This window comes from Littorina saxatilis, linkage group LG6, assembly GCF_037325665.1.
Source record: "Littorina saxatilis isolate snail1 linkage group LG6, US_GU_Lsax_2.0, whole genome shotgun sequence".
Lineage (NCBI taxonomy): Eukaryota > Metazoa > Mollusca > Gastropoda > Littorinimorpha > Littorinidae > Littorina > Littorina saxatilis.
The window spans coordinates 36,597,109-36,619,552 of NC_090250.1; the positions used below are offsets into that span (position 1 = coordinate 36,597,109).

At 47.0% G+C, this 22,444-nt stretch overlaps 1 protein-coding gene and 1 non-coding gene across 2 annotated transcripts in view; both read left to right on the forward strand.

Annotated features, from left to right (window-relative positions):
- The window catches only part of LOC138969129 (sodium- and chloride-dependent glycine transporter 1-like), a 27,330-nt gene extending 6,147 nt beyond the window's left edge, over nucleotides 1–21,183 (forward strand). The window contains exons 3-15 of the mRNA XM_070341847.1: nucleotides 651–782; nucleotides 2,269–2,493; nucleotides 3,354–3,534; nucleotides 4,124–4,262; nucleotides 5,018–5,152; nucleotides 5,771–5,874; nucleotides 6,392–6,516; nucleotides 8,545–8,657; nucleotides 16,910–17,041; nucleotides 17,398–17,497; nucleotides 18,596–18,696; nucleotides 19,211–19,366; nucleotides 20,315–21,183. Of these exons, the coding sequence (XP_070197948.1) occupies nucleotides 651–782; nucleotides 2,269–2,493; nucleotides 3,354–3,534; nucleotides 4,124–4,262; nucleotides 5,018–5,152; nucleotides 5,771–5,874; nucleotides 6,392–6,516; nucleotides 8,545–8,657; nucleotides 16,910–17,041; nucleotides 17,398–17,497; nucleotides 18,596–18,696; nucleotides 19,211–19,366; nucleotides 20,315–20,536 (1,865 nt within the window). The 3' untranslated portion in view covers nucleotides 20,537–21,183. The remainder of the gene's footprint in view (nucleotides 1–650; nucleotides 783–2,268; nucleotides 2,494–3,353; nucleotides 3,535–4,123; nucleotides 4,263–5,017; nucleotides 5,153–5,770; nucleotides 5,875–6,391; nucleotides 6,517–8,544; nucleotides 8,658–16,909; nucleotides 17,042–17,397; nucleotides 17,498–18,595; nucleotides 18,697–19,210; nucleotides 19,367–20,314) is intronic.
- LOC138969980 (5S ribosomal RNA) lies at nucleotides 10,724–10,842 on the forward strand. Its single transcript, XR_011456765.1, has one exon. It is a non-coding gene; the product is annotated as a 5S ribosomal RNA (ribosomal RNA).
- Nucleotides 21,184–22,444: the final 1,261 nt, after the last annotated feature.

A 22,444-nucleotide genomic window follows, 5' to 3' on the forward strand; every position in this document is an offset into this window, starting at 1 on the left:
AAGCCATAACTTGCTCAGTCCTGTTTGAGTGGAGTTCGCCTCCAAAGGTGATTAACACGGTTACATTCGTCGACAAGGATGGGATATGGTCAGGATTGGCATTATGGCCACTGAATCATTTTCGTGCTGTTCCCATTCCACGAATCTGGGAGGGACCTAAGCTTGGCGGGTCCATTGTTCCGACCCGGCGAAGCCGGCGTACGGCTCTAAGTACTTCTTCCCGGCGAAGCCGGCTACCCGGCGAAGCGGGTATTCATTCTAGTATATATATATTCGTGAATGTAGATGAGGGCGGAGTCGAGAGAAAGAGAGAGAGGGAGAGGGGGGGAAGAGAGAGAGAGAGAGAGAGAGAGAGAGAGAGAGAGAGAGAAGGAGAAAGAGAGAGAGGGGAGAGAAAGAGAGAGTGTGTGAGAGACAGACAGACAGACAGACAGACAGACAGACAGACAAAAAGGCAGACACGGGCAAAGAGTAAAAGAGGGGATAGAGAGAGGGAGAATGGGGACTGCTGCGGGACTTAATAATGTTATGTAGTACACTATTTTGTAAAACCATGTACAAGTGAATAAAAATAAATGTTAACCAAAACCTAACGTTCTGTTTTATTATTGTTTATATGATATAATGTTTCTTTGATTACAATGTTACAGCTACGTTCCTGTTTCCCTACATCATTATGCTGTTCATCGCGGGTCTGCCTCTCTTCTTCATGGAGATGGCCCTGGGTCAGTTTGCCTCTGAGGGGCCCATCACCGTCTGGAAGATGAGTCCCTTCTTCTCGGGTTAGTATTCACATATGTCTCGCAGTGCTTAGCCTTGTCCCTCATCGTTGGCAGTTCTGCCTTTCTGATATGTATTTTACAGGTCTCATAGGAAAATAATAATAATACGAGAATTTATAACGCGCACATACCTCACCACAAGGCGACTCAAGGCGCACTCGTACACATACTTTCGCATTAACAACTCAAGCACACTCATAGTACACTTACGCATAAATTACATGAAGATGACAAGGCAACAACACAGAGACAATGGAAAAGATATCGTACTTGGATTGCACTGATCTGACGGATGTGTTTTCTTATCAAAATCGAAGCTTTTGTTGTGTTATATTGCACCTGAGTTTAATTGGTTGCCTTACTGACCGGTTAATGGCCTTTTTTGTTGTGTTTTGTTAGGTGCATTAATTCTTGCCTTTCGGGTTGATTTTTACATTTTGTCAAGTTTTGACTAAATGTTTTAACATAGAGGGGGAATCGAGACGAGGGTCGTGGTGTATGTGTGTGTGTGTGTGTGTGTGTGTGTGTGTGTGTGTGTGTGTGTGTGTGTGTGTGTGTGTGTGTGTGTGTGTGTGTGTGTGTGTCTGTGCGTGTGTGTGTGTAGAGCGATTCAGACTAAACTACTGGACCGATCTTTATGAAATTTTACATAAAAGTTCCTGGGTATGAAATCCCCCCAACAAATTTCATTTTTTCGATTGATGTCTTTTATGACGTCATATCCGGCTTTTTGTAAAAGTTGAGGCGGCACTGTCACACCTTCATTTTTCAATCAAATTGATTGAAATTTTGGCCAAGCAATCTTCAACAAAGGCCGGACTTCGGTATTGCATTTCAGCATGAAGGCTTAAAAATTATATAATGACTTTGGTCATTAAAAATCTGAAAATTGTAATTAAAATTATTTTTTTATAAAACGATCCAAAATTACTTTTATTTTATTCTTCGTCATTTTCTGATTCCAAAAACATATAAATATGTTATATTCAGATTAAAAACAAGCTCTGAAAATTAAAAATATAAAAATTATGATTAAAATTAAAATTCCGAAATCGTTTTAAAAATAATTTCATCTTATTCCTTGTCGGTTCCTGATTCCAAAAACATATAGATATGATATGTTTGGATTAAAAACACGCTCAGAAAGTTAAAACGAAGAGAGGTACAGTAAAGCGTGCTATGCAGCACAGCGCAACCGCTACCGCGCTGAACAGGCTCGTCACTTTCACTGCCTTTTGCACTAGCGGCGGACTACGGTCGTTGTGAAAAAATGCAGTGCGTTCAGTTCCATTCTGTGAGTTCCACAGCTTGACTAAATGTAGTAATTTCGCCTTACGCGACTTGTTTTTGTATGGATTTGTTTAATGTACTCTTGTATCATATCATTATATGCTTGTATATTGTTCTTGGGCAATTCCGACTACTAAAATGTATGGCCTGATCACTGGCTTAATGATCACTTTGTGACCGTCCACACAACACACAGGTATCGGATTCGCCATGTGCATCATCAGCGGCGTGGTGTCCATCTACTACAACGTCATCATCACCTACGCCATGTACTACATGTTCGTGGCTTTTGTCAACCTGGACGACGACCTGCCGTGGGCCAAGTGTGACCGCATTAACTGGGCGAGTGCCAAGTGTCGTGACGAACCATACCCCAGGTTTGCCGAGCTGAACGAAACAAAAGCCATGGATGCTATACGGAGTAAGTTCATTACAAATCTAGGTCTGTCTTGAGTGCTGATGAGCTGACGCAGTCTAAGCTAACTACTATCTAGATAGATGTGAGAGGGGAAGAAAATACCAAAAGGACTGACAGATAGGCAGGTAGGCAGGCAGACAATCGGGCAGGCAGAGGTACAGAGATCTAACAGAAATAGGGGTCGCTTGACAGTCAAGCAATCAGACCGGTCAAGCAGCTATAAAAAAAAAATCTTCTAAAAGCTCTGTTGTCTTCCAGAAGGCATACTTGCAGACGAACGGACGGACAAACAGATAGACAAAAAGTCAAAAAGATAAAAAGGAAGATACGACACTTAGACATTAAGATTTAAACAAACCAGCAGCATCTGTAAGCTGTTGCTGAATGTCGTCCCGTCTGTAAAGCGTTGCTGAATGTCATCCCGTCTGTATGGCGTTCCTGAATATAGTCCGGTCTGTAAGCCTTCGCTGAATATCGTCCCGTCTGTAAGGTGTTGCTGAATGTCATCCCGTCTGTAAAGCGTTGCTGAATGTTGTCTCGTCTGTAAGGTGTTGCTGAATGTCGTCCTGTCTGTGAAGCGTTGCTGAATTTCGTCTCGTCTGTAAGGTGTTGCTGAATGTCGTCCCGTCAGTAAGGTGTTGCTGAATGTCGTCTCGTCTGTAAGGTGTTGCTGAATGTCGTCCAATCTTTAAGTCGTTGCTGAGTGTCGTCCAATATGTAGGCCGTTGCTGAATGTCGTCCAATCTGTAAACCGTTGCTGAATGTCGACCAATCTGTACACCGTTGCTTAATGTTGCACAATCTGTAAACCGTTGCTGAATGTCGTCCCGTCTGTAAGCCGTTGCTGAATGTCGTCTTTGCAGCCGACGTGTACGAAAACAGTTGTATACACGACAAGATGCTGGACGACAACTTCACCATGAAGCTGAACGAGACCTTCCCTGGCGTGGGGAACTACGATGAACTCAACTCCACCATCATCCGCAACGACCTCTTTGAGGACTGCGCCAAGACCTTCGTCAGTCCAGCAGCAGAATTTCTCAAGTGAGTCTGGAGAACCCCCACCCCCCGTTTTTAATGGCTCACTTTTGGAGCCAGTTTACTATCATACGTCTCAATAACTTCTGTCTCTCTTTCACTCGATAGCAGGCTTTATTTGCTCGTCCCACTGCACTTCTTTGCCAGTTTTGTTGTCTTCTCTTTGCTTTCTTTCCACCCCCCCTCCCCCTCTCCCTCGCCCTTCGATTGGGAGTGTGGGAAGTATTCTAGGTTTCGTACTTGTCACTCTTCCTTTCTCACCTACCTCATATTCTTTGTCGGGTCTAGAAAGTAAGGAGGTTCACAAAGGGCCCTCGTAGAAATAAAGAATGTCTGACACTCTATAGAATACTAGTCTTTTGGGTAGAAGAATGTGAGTGGGAGCCTTCTGATGTTTCTCCCAAGAGCTTGATTGGTCCAAACAAAATGTAAGTCCGCGAACCTTCATGGGAGAATGTGTGAGTCTGCAGATGCTCTCCTTTGATCAAATTTCCACCATCTTACTTGGTCTAGAATATGAACAAGTGAAACTTCATAGAAAACTATGCTACCTTGTTTGGTCTCACGGTCATGTTTTTCTTAACTCTGCTTTCAGCAACTATGTTCTAGGTGTGAACGAAGCAACTGACTTCAGTGACCTCGGCGGCATCTCGCTGAAAATCATCCTCACCCTGGCTCTGGCCTGGCTCCTCATCTTCTTCTGTCTGATGAAGGGTGTCAAGTCCTCTGGAAAGGTCAGTCTGTCTGTGTGTCTGTCTGTGTGTCTGTCTGTGTGTCTGTCTGTGTGTCTGTCTGTGTGTCTGTCTGTGTGTCTGGCAGTGTCTGCGTGTCTGTGTGTCTGTGTACACACACGTGTCTGTCTTACCTTGGCTTTGGCCGGGATCCTCATCTTCTTTTTGATTAAGGGTTTCAAGTCCTCTGGAAAGGTCTATCTGTCTGTGTGTCTGCGTGTCTGCCTGTCTGTCTGTCTTTGGTTTTTAGATCAAGGAATAGAAGATCAGTTCACGTCGGATGAAACCAAATATCCGCACTTGAAACATTACACGAAATAAAATAAAAACAATCATAGATATAAACCTAGTTGGCTCTCTCGAGTTAGATCAATGAAACAAATTCCCAATAAAAAGTAAGAAAACAAAAACAAAAACTCACCACATGTTCCACACAAATGCTTTTGAGGTGAATCAACAACTCACACAATGGACGCATACTGAAGAACAACAAGAACGAGAACAGCAAGAACGAGAACAACAAGAAGAAGACCAACAACATACAGTGGAACTTCTGATTCAAGAACCGCCCCCCCCCTCCCCCCCCCCCTTTTTCAGACATTGCTTTTTTTCAGGTTTCCTAAAAATTCCCGTCCATTTTAAGCTAGACTCCCTTCTATTTAATACCCAATTTTCCCAGATTGTATGGCCTGAAAAGGGGGTTCCACTGTAGTATATAATGACGCAATGGTGAATACAATATTATGAGAATGTTTCAGGTGGTGTACTTCACGGCAACGTTTCCCTACATCATCCTCATCGTCCTTCTGGTGCGTGGCTTGACGTTGGACGGGAACTGGGCCGGCGTCGAGTTCTACATTGTGCCTAAGTGGGAGAAACTCCTCGATGCAAAGGTTTCATTATTGACAATTCAATGTTGTTATTGCTAACGTTTAGTTAATGATGGTGGTCACTGGCGCGGTCCTCGATGCTAAGGTTTCATTATTAACAATTCAATGCTGTTATTGCTAACGTTTAGTTAATGATGGTGGTCACTGGGGCGGTCCTCGATGCAAAGGTTTCATTATTAACAATTCAATGTTGCTGTTGCTAACGTTTAGTTAATGATGGTGGTCACTGGCGCGGTCCTCGATGCTAAGGTTTCATTATTAACAATTCAATGTTGTTATTGCTAACGTTTAGTTAATGATGGTGGTCACTGGGGCGGTCCTCGATGCAAAGGTTTCATTATTGACAATTCAATGTTGTTATTGCTAACGTTTAGTTAATGATGGTGGTCACTGGCGCGGTCCTCGATGCTAAGGTTTCATTATTAACAATTCAATGCTGTTATTGCTAAAAGTTTAATCAATGCATTAATGACGATGATGATGCTGATGATGATGATGATGATGATGCTGATGAGGACGATGACGATGACGTTGACGATAATATCGTTTTCGTTGTTAATCATGTAAATGGTTGTTAAGATCATTTTGTTTGTGTCTGATTGTTTATTCTCTTGGTTTAAGGTGTGGGGAGATGCTGCTACCCAGATTTTCTACTCACTCGGAGTCGGGTTTGGAGGTCTTCTCACCATGGCTAGTTACAACACATTCAAGAACAACTGCTACAGGTAGGTTATGGCCTAAAAAGTTGATGATGATGATGATGATGATGATGATGATGATGATGATGATGATGATGATGATGATGATGATGATGATGATGATGATGATGATGATGATGATGATGATGATGATGATGATGAATTAATTTCAGAGCGTAACAATTTCTTCTGCTGCTGCTGCTTCTCACCCCTCACTCTTCTTCACGCAAATAACAGATTTGCCCAACCCGAAGTGTACCTCTTTAATCCGCCCCCCCCCCCCCCACATCCCCCCCCCACACACACACACCCTCACTTACACATTTTCATCTGTCTTTTGTTTGGACAAATGTTCGTCGTAGCGTTCATCGCCTACCATAGTAAACTCAGTAAAAATGGCCTTGTGCTGGCTCATACTCAAACAAAAGACTGAGCCGTTTACTTAGTTGAACAGGCCAGTCGAAGCATTTCTTCGGTCTCCGCTTTGTTGTGTTTGATTCTTCTCAAAGATGTCAAAGTTAAAGTCATTTTCTGTCTTTCTCAGAGACGCCGTTGTGGTGGCCCTGATCAACTGCGGAACGTCCATCTTTGCTGGCTTCGCCATCTTCTCCCTGCTGGGTCACATGGCTTACGTCACTAACCAGGATGTGTCCAAGGTTGCTGACAGCGGTGAGTACTCTTCAACGCAATCCCAACCCCCATCACCCCACCCCTCCCTCATCCCTACCTCTATCCCACCCAACGCTATCCACGTCCCTCTTAAAATGTATGCCCATCTGTGAAAATAGCGGTCAAAATGGGTAGGGGGGAGGGGCTCTCAGCGGTCATTAGAACATCTCGAATCTGTTTTTGGCGTTCACTCTACCGCTCTTCCCTGGTTTAGTTCATATCTACAGGGCCGTAGTCAGTATGTGTCTGTCAATAATCTCTCATCTCCTCCATCTCCTCTGTTTCGGCGTCCCCCAGGGATCAGTTCTAGGCCCAGTTTTATTTGTACTATACACCACTCCTCTCTCTGCCGTCATCAAGCAACACGCAGTCAATCACTACCTCTTTGCAGACGACACACAACTCCAACAAGCATGCAAGCCTACAGAAATCCAAGCGGTGACGCACACTCTCCAAAACTGCACTTCAGATATTAAATCATGGATGACAAACAATATGCTCAAGTTAAATGATGACAAGACTGAATTTCTTCTTTTCTCTGGAGCTTCCTCTTCGACCACTTCCCTTCCAGCCTCCATCACAGTAGGTTCTAGTGACATTTCTCTCTCTGATAGTGCTAGGAATCTTGGGTTCATCATGGACTCCCACCTCTCAATGAAACAACACATCAAAAAAGTCTGTCAGACATGTTACTTTGAGATCAGAAGAATAGGTTCCATAAGAAAATTTCTCACTGTTGATGCCACTAAAACTCTCGTTACATCCTGCATTCTGTCCAGATTAGATTACTGCAACTCCCTTCTCATATACTGCCCTGACGCCACTCTCCAACCCTTGCAAAAAGTACAACACTCTGCTGCACGTCTCATTTTCAGAGCACAGCATCGACAACCCTGCACTCCTCTCATGAAAGAACTTCACTGGCTTCCTGTATCTGATCGTATTAGGTATAAAGCTGCCTGCTTCTGCTACAATATCATCTCTGAATCGGCACCTGCCTATCTTTCTGAACTGGTCTCCCTCTACACTCCCTCTCGCACCCTTCGTTCTTCTGATGATGCTCGACTTCTCCGTCAAGGTCGCTTTAAACGCAAGGCTCATGGCTTCCGCACGTTTTCGTATTATGGACCTCAGTTATGGAATTCACTCCCCTTTCAATTACGTCACTCTCCATCCATGTCATCTTTTAAGTCCAATTTGAAAACTCACTTGTTCCAACAACATTACGGATAGTTCCTTAGTATAGAGTCTGGGGATGTGAGATGTGCATGATGTGTTGTTTGAATCTGACAGTGATTGTATGATTTTTGTATACATGGATTGTTGTCACGCGCTTTGAACTTCTGATAAGGCGCTTTATAAATGCCCGTTATTATTATTATTATTATTATAAACTTAAATTTTAAAAAATCAAAAAACACCCAAAAACAACAACAAAACATGAAAGGTTATTTAGTTATCAGTACTTTTGACCAGAGACAAAACTAAGCAGTCACTAGTAAACCGACCTTAACGCTCTTTGTTGAGGACATTAGACATACACACAATAATTTGTTTGTTTGTTTGCTTAACGCCCAGTCCACCACGAAGGTGATATCAGGGCGGTGCTGCTTTGACATTTAACGTGCGCCACACACAAGACAGAAGTCGCAGCACAGGCTTTATGTCTCACCCAGTCACATTATTCTGACACCGGACCAACCAGTCCTAGCACTAACCCCATAATGCCAGACGCCATGCGGAGCAGCCACTAGATTGCCAATTTTAAAGTCTTAAGACAAAGTTAAGTATGACCCGGCCGGGGTTCGAACCCACGACCTCCCGCTCACTGGGCGGACACCTTACCACTAGGCCACCGTGTTGCGGTACACACAATAATGAGACAATCACAAGAACATAGCTCAGTAAATAAAGCGTTGACTCATCGATATCAACTGAGATGACGAGAGTCGAGGCCAAAAGGTACTTGATTGATCTCATCAATGCGTTTGCTAACAAGCTGATGACCACTATAACTTACTCCCGCAGGTCCTGGTCTGGCTTTCGTGGCGTACCCTGATGGAATCACCAAGCTGCCTGCTCAGTCTCTCTGGGCCTTCCTATTCTTCTTCATGATTCTCACGCTGGGTCTCGACACTCAGGTGCTTTTTTGCAATCACACTTTTACGTGCCTTTTGCTCTTTGACACTTAGTAATTCCTACGTCAGTTTTTGGGTGTGTTTTTGAGTCACTTGAGAAAAAGTGACTCTATGTAATCGGTCAGTGTTAGTCTGTCCGGCCGGCCGTCCGGCCGGCCGTCCGTAGACACCACCTTAACGTTGGACTTTTCTCGGAAACTATCAAAGCGATCGGGCTCATATTTTGTTTAGTCGTGACCTCCAATGACCTCTACACTTTAACGATGGTTTCGTTGACCTTTGACCTTTTTCAAGGTCACAGGTCAGCGTCAAAGGAAAAATTAGACATTTTATATCTTTGACAAAGTTCATCGGATGTGATTGAAACTTTGTAGGATTATTCTTTACATCAAAGTATTTACATCTGTAGCCTTTTACGAACGTTATCAGAAAAACAAGGGAGATAACTAGCCTTTTCTGTTCGGCAACACACAACTTAACGTTGGGCTTTTCTCGGAAACTATAAAAGTGACCGGGCTCAAATTTTATGTGAACGTGACTCATTGTGTTGTGAATAGCAATTTCTTCCTGTCCATCTGATGCCTCATATAATATTCAGAACTGCGAAAGTGACTCGATCGAGCGTTTGCTCTTCTTGTTTTGCGATGATTTCTTGTTTATCCTCTTCTGTTTGTAATTTATTATTTTCTTCTGTTTATTCTTCTGCATTTTTTTGTTGTGCTTATGAAAGCTTCAGGTTGTGTCCATTTTACAAATAATTTTATGTCAAGTAATTTGTTACGGTCATTCCAGTAATGGTTGTTTCTGTTTTGTAAAATATTCGCTGACAATTGATTGTTATTGAAGTTCTTTGACACTTTGTGTTCCTTCGGCTCGGTGTTTGTTCTTGGGTTTTTTCAAATGTTATTTTGCATAGAATTATCGTGTCTTATGTTATTTTTTAGAATCAAGGGAATTTAAGTGACTTGAACCAGGCTTACGCGGGAAAAACTTTTGAAAGTTCTCGAATCACAATTAAAGCACTTTTCTTTAAGAAGTCAAGTGGTTATAATAGTGAACTTATTGTAAGAGTTCTTACTGTCAATATAACACTTACCTCGACAGTACTATTCTTGCACATTATCTATTATAGGCCGAAAAAATTGGACAAAACGCTGAGTGGGTACAATTATCTCCCATAACCATGCGCCACCGTGGATCCCAAGCACTGTCCGAGTGCTTCCCCCTTACAGGATGTAGGTGGCGCGTCCTCTTTCTTTTTTCGCGCGTGTCAGACCGGCTGTGTTTCTGCTACGCTCCCGGATTATTTTGGACTAAGAGGCTTCTTTTCTGTGTGGACTATCACCTGTTGGATTATTGTGTGTTTTTCCACTTCTGGCTTGAGGCTACGTTGTGTTTCCTTCAACTTGTGCCTCCGTTTTTGTGTGGCGGACTCGGCGTGCCTCCCGTCCTACTTCGTGGTGACCGGTCGTCTGCTTCTCGTTTCGCCGCATTCACTTGAGTATTGACCTAAATTTTCTTTGAATTTTGTTAATTCTCGGTCTTTAAGGGTACGTACAGGGCGAGGTAGGATGTCTCGTCCTGTTTTGGGCTCTGGTTCTACGGAACCAGAGTCTGCCGGGGGCAACCCTTCTCCGGGCGCCCAGCGTCATGTTTTACGCACGGAGAAGGGGATCTTTCGGCGCTCCGACTCTCCCTCCCCAAACGCTTTGCGTTTGCGGCGAGGGAGGGCGGAGAAAACCTGTTTGAGCAAGCTCAATGCGAGCTTGCTCAAACAGGCTGGGCTTGAGCCTGGGACTTCGGGCGGGGCTGCGCCGTCGAAGGTTCGGGGAAGGTCGAGGAGAAAGAAAAAGCTTCTTTCTCCTTCTCCTTCAGTGGAACAGGCTTCCCCCCCTTCGACGCCGTTGTCCGGCCCTCAGTCTCAGGCTTCAGCTCCTCCCGGTTTCAAGCCTGGGGGGAAGGTTTCCTTCTCCTCCCTGGCTCGAATCCGGGGGCAGGTCGATTCCCAACCCTCTTTGGGGGTTGGTGAATCCGATCTAGGGGCTACTGGAGAGACTCAGGTTTTGACAGCCAACGGCCATACCACGTTGTAAACACCGGTTCTCGTCCGACCACCGAAGTTAAGCAACGTCGGGCCCGGTTAGTACTTGGATGGGTGACCGCCTGGGAACACCGGGTGCAGTTGGCATTAAAATCTTCCTTTTTCCGGTGCCTCTCCTGTGCCCTCCTCGGTTTCCACCGCTGTGGAAGCCAGGAGGGACACGGGTCCTCCTCTGAACTCCCTCGCTGGGTCGTCTGCTGCTGTTTCGACAGTAGTTTCGGCCTCCTGGGGGGGGAGATCGGAGGAGATGACGGGGTCTCTGAATTCCCTCCCCGCTGGGGTTGGGATGCGAATTGACCCCGTTCAGGGCGGTCCTGTGGGGGCAGGGGTTTCAGGCTTCGTGCCTACGACCACTGCTACTACGGTTCCCTCTGACGTCCGTGTGACTGGTGGCTGTCCCTCTTGTTAAGACGCTCCGGCCGACTAGTTACTGGACGTGGAGGTGTTCGACAGAACGTGGTACTTCTGTCGAATGGTCAGGGCGACGGGAACATTGTTTCTGTTGCTCAGACCGACACCTCCGACCGGACCGTCTTGACCCCACGCCATTCCTTAGCGTCTGGTGTTCGGGTGACGGATGGTCCGGACCAAGGGTCCGGAACGTTCCAGGCTTACGGGTCGGGATCGAACCGGACCCACGGGTCCCGACTGGACTTGACCTCCGGGTTTGGTCCGGACGGGACCCATGGTACGGGACCGTACCGGACCTTAGGCCCTTGCCGGACCCCCGGACCTACGGGTCCGGATGGTACGGTACGGGACCAGTGGTTCGGTCGGGACCGGACCACCCGACCACCTCTGTTGGTCTGGGTGGTCTGGCACCGAACCGGAACACACCGGACCTACGGGTCCGGATGGTACGGTACCGGACCAGTGGTCCGGTCGGGGCCGGACCACTCGACCACCTCTGTTGGTCCGGGTGGTCTGGCACCGAACCGGACCATGCCGGACCTACGGGTCCGGATGGTACGGTATGTCCACGTCCGACCGAGCCACCCGAACACTTCTGTGGGTACGGATGGTTCGGTACCGAACGGGACCTCCGGATGCTACGGGACCGGACCGAACCTACGGGTTCGGATGGTCCGGTACCGGACCAGTGGTCCGGTCCGAACCGGACCACCCGACCACCTCTGTTGGTCCGGATGGTCTGTCACCGAACCGGACCATACCGGACCACCGGACCTACGGGTCCGGATGGTACGGTAGGTCCATGTCCGGACCGAACCACCCGAACACTTCTGTGGGTACGGATGGTTCGGTGCCGTACGGGACCTCCGGATGGTACGGGACCGGACCACAGGACCGGAACACCGGACCACCCTATCGGATCGGTCCGGACCACCCGACCACCTCTGTTGGTCCGGATGGTCTGGCACCGAACCGGACCTACGGGTCCGGATGGTACGGTATGTCCACGTCCGGACCGAGCCACCCGAACACTTCTGTGGGTACGGGTGGTTCGGTGCCGAACGGGACCTCCGGATGGTACGGGACCGGACCGGACCTACGGGTCCGGATGGTCCGGTGCTGGACCGGTGGTCCGGTCCGGACCGGACCACCCGACCACCTCTGTTGGTCCGGATGGTCTGGCACCGGACCACCGGATTTACGGGTCCGGATGGTGCGGTGTGTCCACGTCCGGACCGAACCACCCGAACACTTCTGTGGGTACGGATGGTTCGGTGCCGAACGGGACCTCCGGATGGTACGGGACCGGACCGGAACACCGGACCGGAACACCGGACCACCCTACCGGACCGGTCCGGACCACCCGACCACCTCTGTTGGTCCGGATGGTCTGGCACCGAACCGGACCTACGGGTCCGGATGGTACGGTACGTCCACGCCCGGACCGAGCCACCCGAACACTTCTGTGCGTAGGGATGATTCGATGTCGAACAGGACCTCGGGATGGTACCGGACCTACGGGTCCGGACCTACGGGTCCGGACCTACGGGTCCGGATGGCCCGGTGCCGGACCACCCGACCACCTCTGTTGGTCTGGATGGTCTGGCACCGAACCGGACCATACCGGACCACGGGTCCGTATGGTACGGTATGTCCACGTCCGGACCTAACCACCCGAACACTTCTGTGGGTACGATGGTTCGGTGCCGAACGGGACCTCCGGATGGTCCGGCACCGGACCGGAACACCGGACCACCCTACCGGACCGGATCGGCACCCCCGACCGGACCGGACCATTTCTTTTCTGATCAGACCCGATGGGTTCCTGTTCAGTCTATAAATGGCGGGGGTTCGTTGGCTGGGCTGACCCAACAGTCGCAGGGTTGTTGTTTTTCTCCCCCTTCGGCTGCTGGAGACGTTTCGTCTTTGGGGCAGGGGTCTTCGCGGCCTCTTGCTTCTGTGGGCGTTTCTTCACAGCCTGCTTCATCGCTTTCGGCTCTTCCCCCTCAAGCTCCCTACACTCCTGCTTTTGAGGAGTTGTTGGGAAGTGAAGAGGAGAGTGAGTCGGAGGACGATAGGGAGGAGGATCAGGGTCGCCCTGAGGTTAACACTGATCCTCTACCCTTGCCGGTTTCTGATGGAACTTCCGAAGCTATGCTTCGTACTTTCCAACAGTACATGACAGACATCACGCGGCGTCTTGACGTCACGGATGCCTCTCTTAAGCGTCTGTCGTCTAGTGTTGACACACAGGACCTGGACCCGGGGTCTGAGGACGAGAGGCAGGAGGCTCGTCCTCGCACAGCTAGAAGGACGTTTGAACAGTTTCAGGACGTCCTTCCCTGAGACGCCCTCTCGTCCTTTGAGTCCGCTTCGGCCCGGGCGTGGGAGGCTCACGCCGCGTCTGCCGGCGGCTCGTTTTATGAACGATCCGTCCGCCGGCAATTCGCGTTCCACCCTAGTCTTAGTGCCACGGTGGAAGCGGCAGCACATCGCCTGAGGAGTACAGATTCACGTGCAAACGCGACCTATGTTCCTCGGGAGGACGCGGGTTCAGTGCCATGCTTTCCTTTGGGAGGCGCACCTCCACTGTTTCCTCGTGTCCAATCTGTTTCGTCCCTCCCTTTTCCCTTTGACTCTCGAACTCTCCCTTTCCAGACTTCGAGTGTTTAGGGTGGGGCTGACGGTGATGTGTTCGTTGGGGAGGTGCCTTCGGTCAAGAAGGTGGAACTGAGCTCTGCTTCGTTCCACAATCTTGAGGCCACCGTTTCTTCCACAGTCGAGGCCCAATCACAGGCCTTGACATGGATGAGCACGCTGTCCACACTGTTGAACCCTCCCGATCGGGCAGAGTCCGATTCCACTCGGGTCCTTGACACGGTTCGAGTGGATCGGGCTTTGCATGCCGTGCGATCGTGCGTGACGTCTGCGGCAGAATTGGCCATTGGAACACGGGTCCACTTTATTGGCCCTGTTCCGTGATCATTTTCTGCCTACTTCTATAGTGCCTCCGGATATGAGGAAGAGTCTGAGGAACACGTTTCCTCAGCCTTCTTCCCTCTTTCATCCGGACACTGTTCGTTCTGTGGTGGAGTCCACACGCCAGAGGAACACTGATTCTCTGATGGTTGGCCTCGCTGCTTCGGCGACGGCGGCGGGGAGTAAGAGAAGTGCTACAGTCACCTCCAGCTCCCAGCCTCAGAAGAAGAAGAGGAAGCCAGTTTCACTGCCTCCTTCTTCCTCCTCTTAGGCGCCTGTTGCGTTCCCAAGCAAGACGAAGGGTGCTCAGACAGGTAAGGGGAAGCACCACCACCAGGGGGGGTGGTCGCAAGCCTGCGCCTGCCCGCCAGCAGAATTTTCAGTGAGTCCCGGCCCTACGTTGACGCCCCCTCAAGTTGCCCCTCTTTCGTCCGTCGGTTCCCTTTTTCGGGCCCGCGGCATGTGGGGCAGACTGGTCTCCAACCAGTTTTTCTTGAGGGTGGTGTGGTCGGGGTTTTCTCTACCGCTGTCGTCACAACCTCCATTGTCCGCTCTACCCTGGACGTTCCCCCCTCCTCGAGACCCTGCCAGATGGCAGGCTCTTCAGGACGAGGTGAACTCGTTGGTCGAGAAGAAGGCGGTCTACCCCCTTTCTCAGCCTTCTCGGGGGTTCTGCTCCCGCCTGTTCACCGTCCCCAAAAAGGACGGCCGGTTCAGGCCGGTGTTGGACCTCTCCACCTTGAACTTGTACCTTCACAGGTGCAAGTTCAAGATGGAAACCCCTTCGTCGGTCCGGTTGGTCATCCGGCCAAACGTTTGGGCCATGTCTGGGACCTCCAGGATGCTTACTTCCACATCCTGGTGGCCCCGGGGTACCGACATCTGCTCTGGTTCGTTTGGGAGGGCACAGTGTTCGAGTTTCGGGCCCTCCCATTCGGCCTGTCCTTGGCCCCTCTGATTTTCAACGGGGACAACAACACCACATGCTTAGCTTACCTTCGCCACCAGGGGGGCACCAATTCTCGGTCCCTCTCCCTGTTGGCGGAGGAGATTCTGCTCTGGTGCCAGACCAATCAGGTCCGGATGTCAGTCCAGTTCGTTCCGGGGAAAATGAACGCCCTGGCCGACATTCTCAGTCGGGGCGATCAGGTTCTCTCCACAGAATGGACCATCGCTCACAACGTTCTACAGCGTCTGTGGGCAAGGTGGGACCGTCCTCTGATCGATCGGTTCGCAACTCGATTCAGCGCTCGGCTTCCCAGGTACGTCAGCCCCTTTCGAGACATGAATGCGTTCCACTTGGACGCATTCACTCTCTTGTGGAGGCTCCTCGATGCTTACGCCTATCCCCCGACATCTCTGATTCCGAGGGTGCTGGCAAAATATCTGCAGGAACGACCAAGACTGATTTTGGTCGCGCCTTACTGGCCAACAGCTCCGTGGTTTCCAGATCTTCGCGGTCTCACCCACGTAGACCCTCTACCTCTGGATCTGGACGGGGGAGGTCTGCTCCAGCCTCGATCATGCCTCCCTCATCCACGTCCAGAGAGTCTGTGCTTGACCGCATGGCTCTTGTGCGCTCCAAACTGCTTGCACTAGGATTGCACAAGAGTTCAGTAGAGTTTTCCTTGAACGCTAAGAGGCGATCAACTAATCAGCTCTACGACTTACGCTGGAGAGCTTGGGCCACCTTCGCCTTGTCCAAGGGGATAAAGCCGCTTTATCCCTCAACACAGGACTTGGCCAACTTCCTGGTGGAAGTGTATCAAAAGAAGAGTCTTTCTTCTAAGACTCTTCTTGGATACAGATCTGCCATCGCTTCCACGATTGCGGCCGCTACTGGTCGCAGATCTGAACACTTGATCAGGTCCTCCCTCATCGCTAATGTCCTTTCGGGTATTAGCAATGCAGCGGTGTCTAAACCTCGGGTTTCATTTCCCAAGGGGGATGTCTTTCTGGTCCTCAAACTCCTGCGTAGCAATGAGTTTGAACCCCTGGCAGGCATCAGTATCAAGTTGCTGATTTTTAAGACTAATTGTTCCTCATCGCTTTAGCCACTTGCCGTAGACTCAGTGGTATTCAAGCTTTGAGTGGCCTGGACTTTGACATTGAGTTCACCACACAGCAGTGGTTGCCAGCATGGTCACGTCAGTCTAAGGTATGTTTCTTGGGTATATTTTCTTTTACGGTAGTACTGTTCGAAAATTGCCTGGGTATCTTAATCCTTGGATTTAAGTGATTTTGATTAAGGAGTTTAATACTCTACATATCACCCTCACACCACTCTGGTATTCTGTGCAAGAATAGTACTGTCGAGGTAAGTGTTATATTGACTGTAAGGCTTCTTTTTAAGCCTACTGTCTATATGATACTTACCGAGACAGTACTATTAGAGTTTCCCTCCCGCCTCCCCTCTTGATATGTTATGGGCTTTTTGAGGGTCTGCAGCTCATAAAGAAAGAGGACGCGCCACCTACATCCTGTAAGGGGGAAGCACTCGGACAGTGCTTGGGATCCACGGTGGCGCATGGTTATGGGAGATAATTGTACCCACTCAGCGTTTTGTCCAATTTTTTCGGCCTATAATAGATAATGTGCAAGAATAGTACTGTCTCGGTAAGTATCATATAGACAGTAGGCTTAAAAAGAAGCCTTACATTTATTTTTATTTGATAATTTCAGCAAATTACAGAAACTTCAGGAAACCCATTTCGATCTCTAGGCTACTGACCAGTCATGAAGGGTTTTCTCTGTTTTTCCACAGTTCGCAATGATGGAAACGGTGATAAGTGGAATTTCTGATATCTTCCCTCATGTCCTACGCAGACGTAAAGCTCTCTTCACGTTCATTGCGTGTTTGGTAGGGTTCCTGTTGGGCATCCCACAAACGACTAAGGTACCTTCACTTTCATAGTTTCATTGTAGCAAGCGGCTGTTTAAATGCAATGAGTTATGTTAGTGTGTGTGTGTGTGTGTGTGTGTGTGTGTGTGTGTGTGTGTGTGCGTGCGTGTATGCATGCGTGCACGCGCGTGTGTGTGTGTTCTCGCTTGTGTGTGTGCGTGCGCGTGTGTGTGTGGGTTTGTGTTTATGCTATATGTTTGCGAAGGAGTAGTGGCTGGCAGTGCGGAATGAAGAGAAAGTAAACAGTTTTAAAAGCAGATAGGTTTATTAATGAGAACAGAGTCGCTGGCCTTGTTTGTTCAAATCTTCTGCCTGTTTGTGTGTTTGTAAGACTGTGGCTGGCGTTGCAGGGAGGCATGTGGGTGCTGACTCTGATGGACTGGTACAGTGGCAGTTACAACCTCATGTTCGTCGCTCTGGCTGAGCTTATCTGCTTGATGTATGTCTATGGTGAGTACCGGAAGATCATGCGATCATGGTGGTCTGAGTCTGTGTAGTTCATGGTGAAGACCTGTGACAAAGCCAAAGGGAAAGTATAATTGTTAACGACAAATTCTGAAACTCCTCGCATGAGAATAGCCACACAACAGTTAAAGGCTTTCATTCCACTTCTGTCTCGTCAATATATCAAGTTTTTTTTTATGAGGGCTATATTATGTGCGTCAAGCATACACGGGAAGCTAACAAGTGCACAAAAGAGAGAAAGAAACGGCAGAGAGAGATAGAGAGAGGGGGGGGGGGGGGTAGAGTGAGAGAGAGTGTGTGTGTATTTCTATGTCTGTGTGTCTCGGTGTGTGCCTGAGAGAGAGAGAGAGACTCGAGAGAGAGAGAGACTAGAGAGAGAGACTCGAGAGAGAGAGAGACGAGAGAGAGAGAGACTCGAGAGAGAGACTCGAGAGAGAGAGAGACTCGAGAGAGAGCTAGAGGGAGACTAGAGAGAGAGAGAGAGGCAAGCAGACCTGTTTACCCATACGATTTTGGCGTAATTTATTACGATTTTCTGCAAAAAATACGCCAATCCGCTATCCGTGTCAAGACTACGATAAAAAATGTAAAAAAATTAAATAAAAAAATTATTTTTTATTTTTAATTTTTATCAATTCACATGTTTGGCATTGTTTTTTTCAATGGCAAAATGGAGTGAAAAAGCACAGCACTGACCAGAGATCATGTCTGTCTGATGAGACGATGGAGAGCCTTCTAGTGGTGAAGTCTCGCCCTCATTCGGCAAGCGCAAGTACAGTAGATAAGCGCTTGACACACTGAAAAAGGCCTACTACGAGCAAAAGAAAAAGAATCAGTGATGCATGTGCTTTTGATGTGATCTTCTTTGAAATTATGATGACTACAAAAACTGACTGATGTGTTTTGTTTGTGAATGATGGATATATATATGTGCATGATTGCGTTTCGCACACAGTTGTCATGTGCGTTAGAGAGAGAGGGAGAGAGGGAGAGAGAGAGAGAGAGAGAGAGAGAGAGAGAGAGAGAGAGAGAGAGAGAGAGAGAGAGAGAGAGAGAGAGAAATCGTTTTGCTGATCATTCCAGGATACAAGAACTTCTGCTCAGACATCGAGATGATGGTTGGTCACAAGCCCAACATCTACTGGCTGGCTACGTGGGTTGTCATCACACCATTGGCTGTTGCGGTAAGTACATGCAAATTTATGTAAAACTATGTGAACCTTACAATATAGATAAAGGGCACCAGCCCGTTCAAGATCATAATCTTGGATTACGCGGATAAGTTGAACGCAATCTTAAGAATATGTAACTGATACGGTCAGTCAATAATGAGCAAGATATGTAATTATACTTCAAGCTAATGCTATTTGACAAGTATTCTAGCGTTTTCTGACATTTCAAGTTATTTTAATTTTTTTTATTTTATCTATTTGCGTTTTATTTATGTTTATTTGCTTTTTAATCTATTTATGCATATATTTTTACTTTGTCATTAATGTATTCTATCCATTAATTTATTTTTAAAATTTGGAAATTTCAAACAAATGAGGATCCGATTCCGGCAGATGTTTTAGACCCGACATAATTATACTCACTTCATAACACACACACACACACACGCGCGCGCGCGCACGCACCCACACTGACACACACACACTATCTATCTATCTGTGTCGGATTTCTGTCCTTGTGTTTCAGTTCATCATAGTCATTGGCGCTGTTCAGTACACCAAAGCGAGCTACGCAGGCTACATATTTGAGGACTGGGTGCAAGGGATGGGATGGATCATGGTGTCTGTGCCAATTGCCGCCATCTTAATCGTCGGCATTTTGCAGATATGCAGATATGGCGTGGTAGGCTATGTACACCGCTCGTGCATGATCTTTTGTCCCTCGCTCTCAATCTCCACACCGCTTCTTTTTCTTCTTCTCTCTCTCTCTCTTTCGCCAGTCTGTCTCTCTCTCTCTATCTCTCAGTCTACTGAATTGATTTCCTCGATCTTATACTTCTCGTTCGTCTCTTTCGACGATGTTGGGAAATAACTCTGTCTGGTTTGTATGGGTTATGAAAGAGTGAATACCCTTGCTTTTAGTAGGACAAACAAATCCACGCACACTCCTTGTACGTCCACGTGTTTCCAACGAACCCCTCGCTTGTGATTGGCTCGTGAATTGTTTGTCCAAGGAAAATCATCAAGGATAATCACACTTTCACTAACCCCCCACGGGCGCAGTGGCGCAGTGGTAAGACGTCGGCCTCCTAATCGGGAGGTCGTGAGTTCAAATCCCGGTCGCTGCCGCCTGGTGGGTTAAGAGTGGAGATTTTTCCGATCTCCCAGGTCAGCTTATGTGCAGACCTGCTAGTGACTTAACCCCCTTCGTGTGTACACGCAAGCACAAGACCAAGTGAGCACGGAAAAGATCCTGTAAGGCATGTCGGAGTTCGGTGGGTTATGGAAACACGAAAATACCCAGCATGCCTACCCAACGAAAGCGGAGTGAAGCTGACTATGCTCTCAGAGTATAGTGTGGGGAACCCAAAATGGGCAAACGAGCTCACACGTCACCAGAATTTGTGGAACGCTGAAGAAGAAGAAGAATAACCCCCCAAAAAAACGACAGTTATTTTCGGAATTCGTCTATTATTTTAGCTAGCTGTTTTCTTGAAACAGCAGAACATTAATGAAACGACAATATCCTGATTTAGCCACGCGTAAGGTTCACGGTCCAACATAGTACATTTTAAACGGTCGATATTCTTATTGTCAATGAGACATTATTTTGTTCTCTCTTTATTGACAGCCTGGGTGCTTTAAGCCTCTGTCAGACTGGGGTCCTGCAGAACCAGAGAACCGAACGGGACGCTACGCCTTCATGGACACTGGTATCGCCATCAGCTGCAACGACCCTCTGCCCTTCACTGTGGAGAAAGGGGGAAAGATCGCGGCAATCAATGACGGCGTGAATGGCTCTTATCACGTCAACACTGGTTATGTGCATCATCGGGAGTCTCCTCCACTATAAGGAGTCCGGTTTGCTTGCAGTTATAGCGCGACAGCCATTCCTCCTTTGCGGCAGCCCTTTTCCCTCTCTTTTTTAATCATCTAAAGTCGGGGTAACTTTGCATGTTCTGTATGCAGATTTATCATTTCTGCAAAAATGCTCGCATATCAACATTTGTTGACAATTGAATTTGTGTTTTAGCAATGGTGCGTTAGCCAATCCCTACCCCTATATCAAGTCAAACACTCGCTGCTATTAACTATTCAACGATTCCAGAGGATGTTGGGGGAAAATTGCAAGTTCGTATAACATGAATTAGTTCTTGTTTTCATATTGCTAAAATTCAAATACACTGAACAAGAAAATGTGAGTTGGTCTTTCCTTTTAAACCATGTACTGTAATAAGCTGGTATTCTTTGCAACTTTATACATTTAGGATTTCTATTCTGCATTATGCATTTATCCTAATGTCTAGAACATGTGGCTGCAATACATTTTACTAATGTGTGCAGTTGAAAAATGCAGTCAACACTGTTGCCCACATTACAAGAACCCAAAGAGTGAACAAGACATGATGATTATGTTCATACAAATATCATACTTTTTACATTGTACTGTTTATCCATCTATCGCTCATTTTTCTTGAAATAAAATTTAAACTTACTAAAGTTTCTCTTTTGGTTGATGTCGATTAAAATGCAAACACACTCACACACACAAACACACAGACAAACCGTCACACACACACATACACTTTCTCTCTCTCTTTTAACCCAACAAGAAAACAGCGGAGAGTAAAAGTCAACAATGTTTTTACTTCACCGAAAAGTGTTACTTCATATTCAGGACAAATTACCCCAAAAATTAAAATGTTCAGCTAATGTTATTAGCCTTTCAACACTGCATTTTTATAACTCAAATTAATGGCGTGTTTAAAATGGTACTAATAGAGGTTTATCCATGTCTGGATTACAACAACTTGCCTGAATAAAATGCAAAAAACTGCAAAATGCTTAACAAAATAACATTCACTTTGTGAATTAAGGCATACAAACTAGCTTTAAATGTGTTTCAATGAAAATTGATTATGGCAGCAAAATGGAGAAACAATCACAGCAGCAGGAATAACCAAAATGAAGCCTGTACATGCAGTAAGAGAGCAGCTCATAAAGAGAACCATGATCAGATGCCATCAAAAGTATCAATAGTAATCTCTATTGTGTAATGCTGTCCAAAATAACACAAGTGGAAATTGTGATCTCTCAAAAAAGAGACAGACATTTTCTCTCTGCTGACTTCTGTTTGTTTAAGCAGTTTTTGACCAGTGTGTTTAAGAAGCTCAACACTTACACTCATCCTCTCTCTCACATACACACACACATAATTTCTCTATCTCGCATACACACTCTAACACTAACTACAGTGAAAGCCCCGTTTAATACCTCCAAACATCTGAGAAAAGCAGGTCTTAAAAAGGAGAGTCTTAAAATGGGGGTAAATTTACACAGGTTCTGATCAAACAAAAACTGAAAAAACAAAGTCTTAAAAGGGGGTTCCACTGTACACATATATATAACAAGGCCAACACACACAGGCACACACATACACCTGAGTGCATGCACATGCAAATAACTTAGTACACAAATATGTTTTCCTCTGACCATTATTTAAATTGTGATTTCATGGAATGATTTGCCGACATCAAAACGAGAAGCAGGAAACATGACTAATAGAAACAACGGTTTCCATCAACACAAATCTCACTTACGACACACAAATAATGTACTGTACGATAAAATCATGCACACAGGTCATGTACAGGAGGTAAAATACCACAGATCTTCATTCTTTGGATCAATTATGGACATAAAGATTGACATCTTCAGTTAATTAAAAACAAATTAAGAGGGTAGGATAGACACAATTCTT